The 14,247-nt window shown below is 39.3% G+C and overlaps 1 protein-coding gene across 1 annotated transcript in view; it reads right to left on the bottom strand.

The window, feature by feature from the left end:
• The window catches only part of FAM155A (family with sequence similarity 155 member A), a 536,157-nt gene extending 530,271 nt beyond the window's left edge, over positions 1-5,886 (bottom strand). The window contains exon 1 of the mRNA XM_032496676.1: positions 4,378-5,886. Coding sequence (XP_032352567.1) covers positions 4,378-5,280 — 903 coding nt within the window. The 5' untranslated portion in view covers positions 5,281-5,886. The remainder of the gene's footprint in view (positions 1-4,377) is intronic.
• Between the last annotated feature and the right edge of the window lie 8,361 nt (positions 5,887-14,247).

Here is a 14,247-nt window from a genome sequence, read left to right as displayed (position 1 = left end):
GAAAAAAAAGCAGCAGTATATATAAAGATAAAATTTGGGGTGTTTTTCCTATGAAAATAAAACATAGATTACAAATCAGTAGTTACATATGGAGCAAAAATATGAAAAATAAAAATCTGGGCCATAAAAATGGTTATAATAGTGGCTTTGACGTTACAACAGGCATATTAATGGTTAAAGTGATTATCTGAAGGTTTGACTGTTCAGTTTTGCAGAGAAGCAAATATGAAAATATGACTTGAAAATAATAAAGTGGTAGAATATAAAAGAGATCTATTTGCAGATGCACTCCACACTCTAACGGTGTCAAAATATGTACAAGAGCACTTAACCAATTAACAGCAAAATAATGTTTTATATTCAGTATTTAAGTGGAAAGAATTATTAGATATTTTATTTCCTTAAAAAAACTATTTTTAAGAATCTATAGTGTCTGACATCAAAAGAAATAAAAACTTAAGAAATGCCTTTTTTTTAATTGCATATTATGTAATCCAAATTCTATGTTCTTAAAATAGTTAATATTTCTGAATGACTCCTGCAAACAAAACAGAAAGCGCTGAATATCACGAATGTTATACATGCCTAACATCGGTAGAGTATTCTTTTGGTCATTGTCTGTTAAATAAAAATAGACAGTATAATTTGCTTTAATATAAGATTATAAAATAGAAATATAAGAATGTTTACATTCTTGAGAGTATAAAGATTAGAATCTATTTTGAGAGAACTAAAATACAAATGACGTAATGATTTATGTTAGACTCTAATCTTAAAAGTGCTTTCCCTAACCATCTGTCTTAAGGAATAGTAAGTCAATAAAACTATTAGTAATAAAAGTTTACCTGTTAACATAGAAATTTATATTCTCTAAATATCTCAGGTTTATAATATGTAATTTCAAGAATGCTTGGGAGCTAAAGAATGGCATATTTAGGGAAAAAAAACCTAAATAAAAATTCAGGCATGTTAATTATATATATATGCAATTTTGTAGTTTAGAATATTCCATTTTTTAATATTACCAGCCAACTTAAAGATTTACACAGATTCACCAGATCCTTATTACACATCAAAAACATTATTTTGAATAGCAATGCAAACTCCAGAGAAAAATTACTATCATAATTTTGGTTACTTGATTTATGTAATATAGCAGCTTGAATGATAGATGCAGAAGTTCTTGTTCTTTATTTTACCTATAAATTACTTCCCAGATAAAGGTGTATATTTACTTTAAAAATTAAAACAGCTATTTCTCTGAATATTAAAAAATACCCTTGGATGCAAATGATTTCTATTATATGTTACAAATAAAGTTTTACTAAAGTAAATACAAACTGAATTTGATCTCCAGTTACTCTGGGCCCAAGACAATATGATTGGATTTGATCAATATTAAGGGTTTTTGTTTTTTTTTGTTTTTCAGTATAATGGGCCAAAAGCCTTAAATCAAGTTAAATAAAAATTAAATTTAATTCATTTTAATTTTATGCATATATGGAAAATATCATTTTTTTAATGGGGGAGATTATAAAGCTTAAAGTAACAATTTGTCCTAATTTTTAAAAGTCAGAAATCACCGCATTAATCATTTAATTATAGATGGGTATGATAAAGTTAAACTGTTTCTTCTAAAATATGAATTCTAATAATTTGCATAACTAATATGGTTACCTGTATTCCCCTGTCTATTAATTTTACAAATATATTTAATAAACTGTTAAATTGGATTTTTTATGACTATATTACCGATTCTGGAAATATAATGCATTTACCTTTAATGTAGCCCAAGACTTTGTTGTTACCTTAAAATGTGGAAAATTTTGCGGACTATATCTTGAATGATGCCTCTGATGACAGTCATTATTACATAATTGTAAGTATATTTGAAATAAGTAAAAGTGTTTAGAAAGAAATTCAGACACATTCTTCAAAAACTACAAGTAGTATTTTAAGCTATGTAATATACTTTGTATATGGATGTGTTTGTGGTTTTGCAGAATCATAAAAGAATTATATATTAAGCTAAGGAGCTAATCAACAGATTTGTGAGTTATCAACCAAGAACACTGAACACCCTACCCCCACACCTAAAATTTGAAACTGTTTGAAAACAGTTATTGTAGAACTAATGTTTCAAGCGTTTCCAACTGACAAACAACCAACCAAGAAATAGCTACAAGACATCACAGGTAATAAATCTTGAGTTGTGAAGATGAAAAAACAGTCTGTGTTCACTTTTCAATGTGAAAAAATGTTCCTAAAAAGGAGTTAAGATTTTTATAATGTGCTATTGTGTATACAACTACTACTTTATATGAAAACACAATCCAGAAGTAGTTCATAATACTACAAGTAGTTTAACCTACACTATACTTTATAGCTATGATGATATAAGTATAAAGTTGCTAATTATTTCAGGTCAAGGGAAAAATAAACATTTATATATATATATATTTAAAACTTCAATATTTAAACAAAATGTATTTGACATGCTCATTTGAAAATGTGATGTAGTCTGTTGACAATGCTGACTATCTTTTAAATACTGAATCTATTCAAATTGGAATTACTAGAAATTTCTATGAGTTTACATTAAAAGAAGCAAGCAAATACAAATAATTTCAAGGGACCACTTTCAAACATAAATACACTGAAACCCTTGCAAGCTTTTTATTAGCAGTGAAATTAGCAGCTATGTCAGTATCCTTCCCTTTACAATTCTGGTGCAATGTATCTTGTCAAAATAAATAAACTATGCAATAAATACACTAGTCATTCATTATTAACTTCTATCATTAAGATTAAGTTTAACCCCAAGGCATGACTTAAAAGGATAAGGTTAAGAAAAATATGTAAGAAAGTTAAAATCCATTTATCTAATAAAGTAGTGTTCTAAATTAATTTTGTAAACTCAATATTACTACTTGCAAAAAATATATGTTTCTGGTCTTAAAGAATGTTGGCAAAGCAAGTTTAGTTTGAGTTTAGCTTAATTGTCAAAAGCATAACTAATCAATCCAAAGTGAAATATAGCCCTTGAACTATGTTCACTTTAAGTAGATATCCCATAGGCCAGTTCTCTCGCCAAAGCATGACAAAATCCTTTGATCCATGCTGCCCTTGCTTACACTTCCTCAGTACAAAGCAAGTGAGGCAAAAGAGGGACAATTGTTGGGTTTCTTTGGGGAGGCTAAGGGAGTGGTGAAGAGGAAGAAAGACAGAGAATGTGGTGTATTATTTCTTTTGAAAAGCAATACTGTTTTATTGAATTGTTTAAGAAAGTACCTTTGGAACAAAACATTAAGGCTGAAGGCTTACTGAGATTCTGTCATCATTTCTTCCCTTCTAAAAGGTCACTGCAGTATCTTCATCTTCAACAGAGCTCTTGAACAAATCTCGCTTCAGCACCACGGACAGCAACACTTCTACCAGGACAGGCACCCATGGTTGCATTAGCCATTTATTACGAAATTTGCATACATTTCTCCTTTGTGAATCAGCAAGGATTATAGCTATTATTATATCCAACTGGAAGAGGTTGAATATAATATATGTTATTAAAGAGTTCAGTATTTTTCATTCATAGCATCAAGCATTTGCCAATTAGTACTTCTGGAGAGCATTCTGAAAATTCAAGCTAATTATGTAAGGTGTCTGATAAATAACCTAACATTGATCATTGATCACCAGATACTTTATTAAAACTTTCTACTCATAGTGAGTTTCTGATCAATAACCATACAAATTTCTAAGAGAACACAGGAAACTTATGTGAGTAAATACACTTAGGCAGACCCCCAGACTTTCCAAACAGCCAGAACTACCCCAGTAAAACAAGTAAAATGCTTTTTTGTTCCTCCTACATAAAGAACCACAAACACTTTTTCTTGTCCCTTTGGTCAACCAGCCAAATGATGTCACTATGAGAGAGTTTATGTGTCCAGGTCCATAACCCAGATCATAAATGCCTATCTCTGACTCTTCTGATGTTAGCGGGGGTCATCAGTACGCAGTCCCATCACTGCCTTACTAACAAACTTCACTCAAATTCCATTTAAAAAAAAAAAAAGGTAACTGAGTTTGAACCAACTTCATAGCTTTAAGAAAGTTACAGCGCGGGCTTTATTATCTGGGAAGACCCTGGTCTTCCTGAGCTTCCAAGGATTCCCTGAGGAAGGCACCTGTGCACCAGCAATCCGTGAGATAGTCCTAAATGAAGCAGCCAGTCAAGCTCTTACAACCACAAAAACAACGGTTGAAGTAACAAAACCAGAGTCCAAAAACTATTTTAAAACTCCAGAAGACACCCCAGCCAAACACACAGAGATAGAAAAGCGCAAAATTGGGGGAGGAAAAAACCACTGTTCCTACCTTACAGTCCTCAGGACACGATTTCACCGAGTACTCCTCCGACTGCAAATATTTATGGAGCACGCTTTCAAACTCTTCGTACTTCTCCTGAGCGTGGTGGTCGTAGTCTTGGTAAGCCTCGACGCACTGCCTGCAAGTGGTCATCTCACCGCCCTCCTTGAGCACCACATCCAGACTACAGTTCAAAGTGTTGGGACTGGACAACCCCGAGAATAACTCCCAAAGTGTGTAGGAATTACAAAACGAAAGGTAAAAATCCGACAAGTTCCAGAGAGGAGCTGGCTGCGTCCCCCTCACCTGCTGCTCCTCCCCCCCGGCCGCCGCCCCCCGACTCCAGTTCCTGGCGCACACGGCGTCCGCGCTCTCCACCGTGAAGCACTGGCCCGAGGAGGCGCCCTGGGGGTAACAAGTCTCCAGGCGCCACACAGGTTTGGCAGAGTTTCCTAGAAAAAGAGCCTTGCCCCGGTTGTTTTTGCTTCGGGTGCCCTTGCCGCCGCCGCCGACTCCCGGGGAGGGGGGCAGGGTGGGGGACGAGGAGGCGGAGAGGAGTCTGTGTGCCTGGGCGGCGGGCGAGGACTCCCCCATGCTCGCCAGGAGCGCGGGCCAGGAGGGCTCCTGCTGCCTCTGCCGCTGCTGCTGCTGCTGCTGCCGCTGTCGCTGCTGCTGCTGCCGCTGCTGCTGCTGCTGCTGCTCCTTGTCCCGGGCCCGGGTCAGCTTGGCCTCGGCGCAGAACCACAAGTGATCAGAGAGCAGGACTGTGAAAAACAAGAGAGATGCCAGAGACAGTCGCCATTTCTGAGCCCTCTCTGAATCGATGAACGGTTTCTCGTTCTCCCGGGGTGCTGCCAACCAGATTTTTAAGCCGTCGTCATACTGCCGACACATCCAAGCACCCCTGGTCATATTTTGGGAACGCACAGCCCTGGCCGACTCCACCGTGAGGGCTCCTGTGCCGGTGTCACCACAATATGCATTGACTTAAAGGGTTTAATTTCCTTATCCCCTCCTCCCGTTTCTTGTCTCTCTCTCTCCCTCTCTCTCTCCCTCTCTCTCTCTCCCTCTTTTCTCTCTCTGTTTGCCTACATAAATATTACCAGGCTCTGGAGAAAGATACGACTTGCTTCCGACCTAATCATCAGCCGACCCCATCTTCTGTAGAGTGGGAAACAATAATGCAGAGAGAGAGAGAGAGAGAGAGAGAGAGAGAGAGAGAGAGAGAGAGAGGGAGAGAGAGTCGGAGGAGGCTGGGGCTGGTGGCCGGTGGTGAGCTGAGTGCAGGAGGTGATGGTGGAGGTGGCAGGGTGGCTGGCGCTGCTCCTCTCACCCAGGCATTGTCAGAGCGCGGGTACCCATGGCCCCGCTGAGGACAGCCCGCTCTCCCCTGCCAGGGGCATGCCGCGTCTCCGCTGCCCACTGACTGCGACCAGAGCGCCTCCCCAGCTCCTCTCCTCCTCCTCCTCTTCCTCCTCCTTCCTTTCCTTCTCCTTTCTCTCCTCCTCCTTCTGCTCCTACTTCTCGCTCTCTCTCCCCGAGTCCGGAGCCTGGGCTGCCGCCGCCGGCAGGGCTCTCCCTCCCCCCCACCCCCCACCCCGCGCTCTAACTGCTGCCGCCGCCGCCGCCGCCGCCGCCGCCGCCTGCCGCTGCTGCTGCAGGTCTGCCCGCGGGCGCCGCCGCCGCTGCCGCCAGGCTCCGACTGCTGACGCCGCCTCCCCCGGACCTCGGGGCCGAATTGCCTGGGCTGGGCCTCCCGAGAGCCACAGTCATCTTCAGTCCCCGGCTAAGTTGCCGCCATCTTCGTCCTGGAGAAACACTTTTTTGGGGGGAGCGCTGGGTTTTGCGTCATCTCCTCCCGCGCCGAGATCTCTCCATCCTGGCGCATTGGCACGGGGCTCGGCCCGGGCGGAGGAGGAGGGCGAGGACGCAAGGGTCCGGCGTGGGTGGGGGCCGACTGTGCCCGCAGGCCCGCCTGGGCTGCTGCGATCTGGCGCTGCCTCTTTCCTTTCCGTCCCCCCTCTCCCCACCTTTCGGTTTTTTCTTTCTGCTAACACTGATAAAAGTCAGAATTAGGACTGCAAGGCTGAAGATGCCTTCTAATTTCCTCAGCATCTCCTGCTCCCTGACTCTGAAAAAGTCCGAGTTGCTGGCGGGAGGTTAGAGGTTTCCAGGGCGGCAAGGGTCTGGGTGTTTCCTCCTTAGCTAAGGAATGACAGACTTCAAGTGAAAGGTTGGGGGCATGGGAGTAAACACGAATTGGCCGCGGGTGGGTGGGAAGACGAGGCGATATTTGATCTCTTTGCATGTGCCTCAGGATCCCTAGACAACTAGAGATCAACAGCTTCCAATGCATTAAATTATTTTGTCAAATTATTTTAGTAATACGGATAAAAGGATAATGTGTATGCGCAACCATATTTAAATCTTTAGCTGTATATATGACATTGACATTCTTCATAAAGTAAAGAGATTAGAAGTGGCCTTATAGAGTCTTGGGAAAAAACAGTAAGACCTCGGCTATCAAGGGTCACCGACTAGCCCAGTTTCGTGTTCGACGTCTTAACCTCGGAGGATTCCTCCTTCGGATCTGGAGCGTTCCAAACCCCTGTGACCCTTCACTCCAAAAACCTGCGCCCCAGCCCCCACGGAGTTGGGCTTTCCTGCCGCCCAGCACTTCCGCAGCAGCGGGCCTTCGGGCTGCCGGAGTGGCGGCCGCTGCAGTCAGTCCGAGCCTCTGGTGCCCCTTAGCGTTGGCTCTCGGAGTTCCAAGAAGGAAAAGCGTCAGACGCGCTGGGAAAATCAGGGGTCCTCTGGATCCTGCCTCTGTGGGCAAATACCAGTCTTGTTTCATCTTAAGACCGAGCCCACTCCACCCCTCACTCCTACCAAGCTGCGGGAGCAGAGACGCAGCCGGTGCCAGCGCCGCCTGTGTGCGCACCCGCAGCGCAGCGCTGTCCTGAGCTCTGTCTGGCGGTCGCATAGGACAGCGGTTTGTTTCACCAGGCACTCATTATGTCAACCTCCTTTCCTTGCTTTCTAATGAGTCTAATATTCTGTCGGGTGCACATTCACAGGCGCACTGTCAGGGTGCTATCGTTCTAACTATGTTGAGAAACCAAAAGGATGGGTCATCTGTATTCATATTCGTTTTAGAGGCGTTGTGGGTGTTGGCACACGGGAGAAGTCGGTATTTTTTAAACGGCAAGTTGCAAAACATAACGAGTAGGATTCAACCAACCAGTCCTTCTCGCAGCATAGTATGGTATATACTAAACTTTACCCATGGAAATTGTAAGTTTCTAAAGACTATATCCAGTGACCACCAAAGCTTAGTGCAATTTTACAGCTAGTTGATCTATAAGTGTCATGTAACACTGTAAAAGACAACTTGTGTAAGTACACCATTCTGGCACTTCAGCTATCAATGTGTTGAATTTTTTTTTTTTTAACTACATGAAAGATCTAGAAACTAAAGATACTTTCTATGGCAGGTTTATCCTTGTCTTACAGCATCTTCAAGCAAATTTCCAGGTTCTGCTGAAAAATACAAAATAAAAACATTTTTTTTCTGAGTTTTGTCTAGGAACCCAGCATACATTGAGGAAATAGTCTTTCAATTCTTTTTATTTTGCTAGTTTAAATTATTTTGACATTATTTTTTCTCAACCAGTGATGTGGAAAAAAATATCCTTTGAAAAAAATCCCTTTAAATTTTAGAAAGCATTTTGTCTTCTACCCTTTTATCGTGATTACTATTTTCTTATATTTAAAACTTCAACCCTCTTAAACTAAATCAGATTTAAATACAACATGAAGTCTGCTTATAGCCATAAGTGAGTATATGGGTGTGGGATTTTCTATCATATAAATAAATACATGGAAAGTTAATGGGAGTCTCCATTTCTATTTCTTGGTAAAAGATTTTGCAGAACATGAAAGTGATCATATTGTATTCTAAATCCTGAAATGATTCTCACTTCCTTTTGTTTTGAACTTGTTGGTCTTTTGTGATAAAATATAGATGAAGTATAATAATCCAAGGCCTTTCTTTCTACAAATGCAGTGTAAGGATTTTCTTTCAATTAAAAAAACTAAGGAATTTTTTTTTTTTTTTGCTTATCTATCTATCTCTATTTATCTCTATCTAGATTTAGTTGTTTAATACCTGGGTTACAGGATTTAATTCCATACTTCTTTCTCTTACCTACCCCTTTATTTTCCTTCACCCTGTTTCTTCCTACTTTGAAGATGCTGCCTGGACAGGCTTATGTTTTTCATCATCTCTACTGTGCAAGATACAAAGTTCAGAAAATCCTTGGCTAGGGAAGCCTACCCATTGTCCTTGAAGGGGGAAGCTCATACAGAAAGTTCACAGGCAGACTAGACTGAGTTTCAGAACACACAGATGACCTAAGGGTGACTGGCTTTTTAACATGAGAAAGGAAAATTCACCAGAGCCCTTCTGCTACCCCAAAGGGAAAGATGTGGGCAAAGTGACTACTAGGGTTCCAAGGTTGAAATACCTAAACAGACCACCACTCCCCAGCTGTGCAACACCACCCAACCCTGTCTCCTCTAACCCCTTCAGCTCAGGTCAGACCTGCTCTTATTTACAGTGATTAATAACACCTCAGGTGAATATAAAGATTCACTTATCTTTATATTCAGTTCCAATTTCAAGAAAAAAGTGGCAGAAGTTCTGCTGAAATGAATTATCATGTTTGTTCTTAAAATACATATTCTGCCTTTCTTGTCCCAAGTCCAGTACACTACCATTTTAACTAACTCCGTTCCCCAACCACACCACTCCATGTGTATTTCCATCTTCCAATTTCATTCATGCCCTCTAGCCTGGAGTTGTGCTCTCTGTTGAGTGCTCCTGCTATTGACAGAGAGACATTACAACTCCTAGGATGGACTTTAAAGATAAGGACCAACAGAGCTATTGCAATCAAACTATTTACAATTACTTTAGATAATATAGCTCAGCATCACCTCTACTGACACATGGGGTCAGATAATTCTTTATTGTGGGGCGCTGTGCTATACTTTGCAGGAGGTTCAGCAGCCGCCCCTAGTCTCTACTCACAACACACTAGTCTGGCAACTAAAAATGTCTCCAAGCATTGCTAATGTCCCCTGGGAGCAAAATCGAGAACCACTGCTCTAGAAATATCTCAAAGGAGTAGTTACTTAATTCATATCTGCATAGGAAGAGTTCTGGCATGAAAGATGAAGCTATAATTTTTTTGTTTAAATACAGGGAACTTATAATCTTCACTCAGAATCACCACTTCATCATACATCTCTTGTTACAGAATATTTTTAAAAGACTAGAAAATACTAAAACTTCCTTAACCTCTCACTGTCTTCTCAATAAAATGTTAAGGGCATAACTAACAATTACTTAAATTTGATTAATGTCAGAATTTTTCTACATTATTCAAATAAAATATTATTGATTAACCAGACTATTTATTAATCAGGCAGCTGTCTCTTTGTACTTTATACATGGACCCATGGGCCCCCAATATATAATACATTAAACTAAACATATGTGTGCACTCATACATATATAATTATTATTATACAAGTACTGTATGCACATTGTAAAAAATTACAAAATGCGAACAATTTTTAAAGTCACAAGTAATCTCAATCCCCAGATATAGTCACTATTTTCATTTTGCAGTATCTCCCTAACATTTATTTTATATTGCAAATCCTCCATTTTGTGACATTTACTAAACAAGATTTTTTTAAGGACTCAAGTAGGAAATCTGATAGCATATGTATTCACATTTATTAGATGAAAATGCAGTCTTCCTCTCAGTATTGCATTGTTAATTTTAATCAGAGACACACAAATTCTAATGGTGTCTCAAAACATTAGCATCTCTCTCATGTTCTGAGTGTGTGATTCAATCAGAAAGAGAACTAGAAATGGGAAAATAAAAGAAATGAACAATATATGAAATTAAAGGTCCATTACTCTCAACCAAGGAGAAGTAAAATCAGGCTCTGTTATTTTTATCCTATTATTATTCAAAACTAGTCAAACTATGTTTCACAAAATATTTCAGTGATGCTTAGTAAAGTCTAATATACTATGATAAAATAATAGTTTCACTAATTTTTATAATTGGGATGATAATACTTTCTACAATAGACTATAGTTAATTCTTTGTTTTTAAGTAATATGGTCCTTGCCTTCCTCTTACAGTGCCCATGAATTAGGATTTTTTAAAATAGGACAATTTTAAGAGTACATGCCCTCTGAAAGTAAACTGTCAACAACCAATTCCACTTCTGCTTGCTATATATTGGGGACTGTGAGGGGACTGAGATGAAAGGCCATGTCTGGCCTCTTGAAGTTTAGTCATCAGGGAGAGAGAACAGCTGGGCCAGCAACCACAATACAGTGGGGAATGCTACAGGATTAGCTATTTGGAAGACTTCAGAGGATGAGGGATAACCTCCAATCTGATTTTAAAAGGGACCAGGATAGGAAGGTACTGGGGACACTGAGTGGCTTTAGGAAGGATTCTTGAAGAAGACCCCCAGTGTTCAAGGACTCTGGGGCATGAAGGACTCCAGGGCACTGGAGCATCTATGGATGGGTGAGTGGGCTGGGCTGGGGAGTGGGGAACATATGTAGAAGCTACAAGGAAAAGACTATAGAGAAAAGGGCTGGGACTCCATCATGAGTGATACCGTATCATAAGCAAAGAAAATCAGCTCTTCTCCTGAAGGTAATTAGGATTCACTGAGGAAATTTAGACAGTGATTTAAAAGTTGGTTTTCATTAACATCACTGTTTACTAAAATCTAAATGAGAAATATGTTCAGGGGAGGTGTTAACCAGATTAGTAAATATGTTGATTCTTGTTAGCTTATCAGCTCAAATGTAGCACAGTAGAAAAGAAGAGCAAATAGCTTGGCTGGAATGTAGGTTTCATTTATCAGAAAAAGTAGGCTGTGGAGTCTAGAAACTCCCACACAGGTTTTACCTAAGAGTATGACTAATGGCACAGAGTAGTTTAATAGCACAGGCACATTTCAGAAGGCAGCTGAATAGCACCTAGTTGCAAATACATTATATTGAGGGATCTGGTGATTAAATGTGCTTTTTAAAAGAGAACATTGCAGAAATGATCTGCATATATATCATAGCCCTGCATTTACTATGCACGGTGTCATTTATGCTTGTATCTTGCAAAAACCTCAAAATTCTTAAATTAATTGATTACATGTATTTTAATGAGAATCTGTACTTTTATTCCTATTTAAATAGCTAATGTTATGTATTGGAAGGAGATATTTATTTTACTCTGGTTTTGTATTGTAAAAATAATTAAAATAACATGCTTACTGTCTTCTCAAAAATTTAGTCTTATTCCTTAGAGTTAATATCTGCAAAATAATTCTACCATAGAAAAGTCAAACTGAGAAGAAATATCTTGTTTTCTAGTGAAACCATTACTTGATTATGTCCACTTCATAAGTCAAATATATCACAATCCTGAGCTACTTTTTCACTTTGAATGTATTTTGGATGCACAAAAATAGACACATCCACTTTGTTGTTAATTATACATTGTTTATGTGCCACCTATATGTGAAAATAGACCATGTTCTTATATACCTATTGATCTAAAAGGGAATTTTGTGCTTTCAGAATTCATGGATAAATGTAAATTCTTGACTAACATATCTATATTTTTAAAAACAAATTATGGATAAAGAGCAAATGAAGAGTAAGCTAAATTTATTTATAAAGAAAATAAAATTAAACCTTTAGCTTTAGGCCCACTATAGTTTGCTAATGTAACCACTCTTTAAAGAAGAGGGCAGATTCTGCACCATCAGGTACCTGAGGACACTAGTTGATTACTAACAATGGTAAATGTGGCAGAGTCTCTGAACCTCAACTGACCTTGACTTGATTGGGTTGGCTGGGCAGAACTAGAACTTGCTTTCTATCTATATACTTCCAGTGTGCTCTAGCTCAGTAGTCTTCAAATACTGGTCAGAATGAAATCTAGAGGGGGCTTAGTAAACTTGCACCCCTCCCCAGAGACTGTATCAGTAGGACTAGGTTGAGGTCCAGAGGAACTGCATTTTTAATGAGCCTTTCTTGGTAACTTTGTATAACCAGTGAATCCTGGTAACCACGGTGATGGCCGTGGATGGCCTGCTGGACAAAGCTGCCAGTGCTAGTCAAATTAAAGTGCACACTCTAAATTCTAAACCAATATCAAGATTCATCCATTAGAGGATGTACTGTTAAGTAATAGTATTTGTGATTAAGAGTTAGCACATGTCGAGTTAGTTCATAAATGCTTTCCATAGAATGCAAATCCACAGAACACCAACAGATACCATTAAAAAGTCTACAACATCATCTTCATAGAAATTACTTATTATTTGCCAACTACTGTTCTGAGTACGTGGGTAAACACACACACAGCTTTGCAAGTAAAAAAGTCACAAAGTGAAAAGATTTCCTTCAAGATACACAGAGCAACGTCCATATGGAGAAACAAACAGAAATGACTGAGAAACATAAGAGAAGATTTGAACAGCAGGAAAAATTTGCCTATGTCTAAAAAGGAAGATGATTATTATTAAGATGGAAATTCTTCCCTAAATTAATGCACATATGCCTAAAAATAAGGTGAGTTTTATTTTCCTGAAATTATCCCTTATAAAAGAAGGAACCATCTTACATTTGAGTCCTTACAAAATCTCTTATACTATGGGGGGCTTATCTCTATTTTAATTCAAATTCTTTTGGGGAGACATACCCCTAAAATAATATCCACCAATGTCAGTTTTACAGGCTTGTAGAGGGTACCCACTGGAGCTGTTAATGTCACAAAGGAAAAAACTTTTTAAAGAAGGTAAATTAAGTAATTATTTCTGGTGTAATGATTCCACAAGTATCAAAAATCATTTTAAATAAGGATTTCAAAGATCACAGTAGGAAACAATATAATAAATGGTCATGTAACAGTGGTTAAGAACACATTTTTCAGGAATTTTTTTAAGAGAAAAGAACAGTATCACCATTATACAAATGGATTCTCTGGTTTGGCACAGAATTTCCCAGTGACTTCCAGTGTCAGTGAGGATCCTCAGTGAACCATTCAAGTGCCGTCTGTCAAGCAGAGACAAAATTGATGGTGACATTGTCTCTAGCGGTGACGCAGGCTCAGGTATCAAATGAGCAAGTGGAGAGTTTGAGTAATATTGTTTCTTGGCATGTGAGAGTATAAAAAGGTGTTTCAAAAGTAATGTATTAGTTTATGTACTACTTCAAATAAGTGTGCATCTAAATCAATACATAAAATGCTATAAGCAGACATTTGCTACTTAATTTCATTTTCATCCTTAAATTGGTAAGTACAACCTTATAAAAGTCTTTTTGGAAGTAAGCTTCTGATTCATCACAAGGGATGGGCTTTAGACATACTCTATTTGGGTATGCCTTATATTGGGCACAAATGTGGTTCGTGTAATACAATTTTAATTAAAGCAGTAATTTTTCTGTACAGACTGACAGCAAGTTATAAATGTTGCCTGGAATCACAGGTAGTAGAATGGATCCTCCTTGAATGTGCCCCTACACTGGAACGTCTGCCTCCACCTTCAGCTGCCCTCGTGACAGGACCTCTCCATGGCTCTCCCTTTCTGATTAGCCTCTCCATCACAAGGCCCAAGCATACCCGGCAGGGGCTATAAATGGTGACTTAGTCATTCCATGAACAACTCGGGCAGGATCCAGCCTCTGCCCCTCCATCTCTCTCCAGTGTTCAGAGAATCTCTAGTCAGACCTTGCGTGAGGCTACTTGGATAAACCTCTCAGAGTGCTAT

This window comes from Camelus ferus, chromosome 14 (genome assembly GCF_009834535.1).
Source record: "Camelus ferus isolate YT-003-E chromosome 14, BCGSAC_Cfer_1.0, whole genome shotgun sequence".
NCBI lineage: Eukaryota > Metazoa > Chordata > Mammalia > Artiodactyla > Camelidae > Camelus > Camelus ferus.
This window is presented reverse-complemented; position numbering and strand designations above follow the sequence as displayed.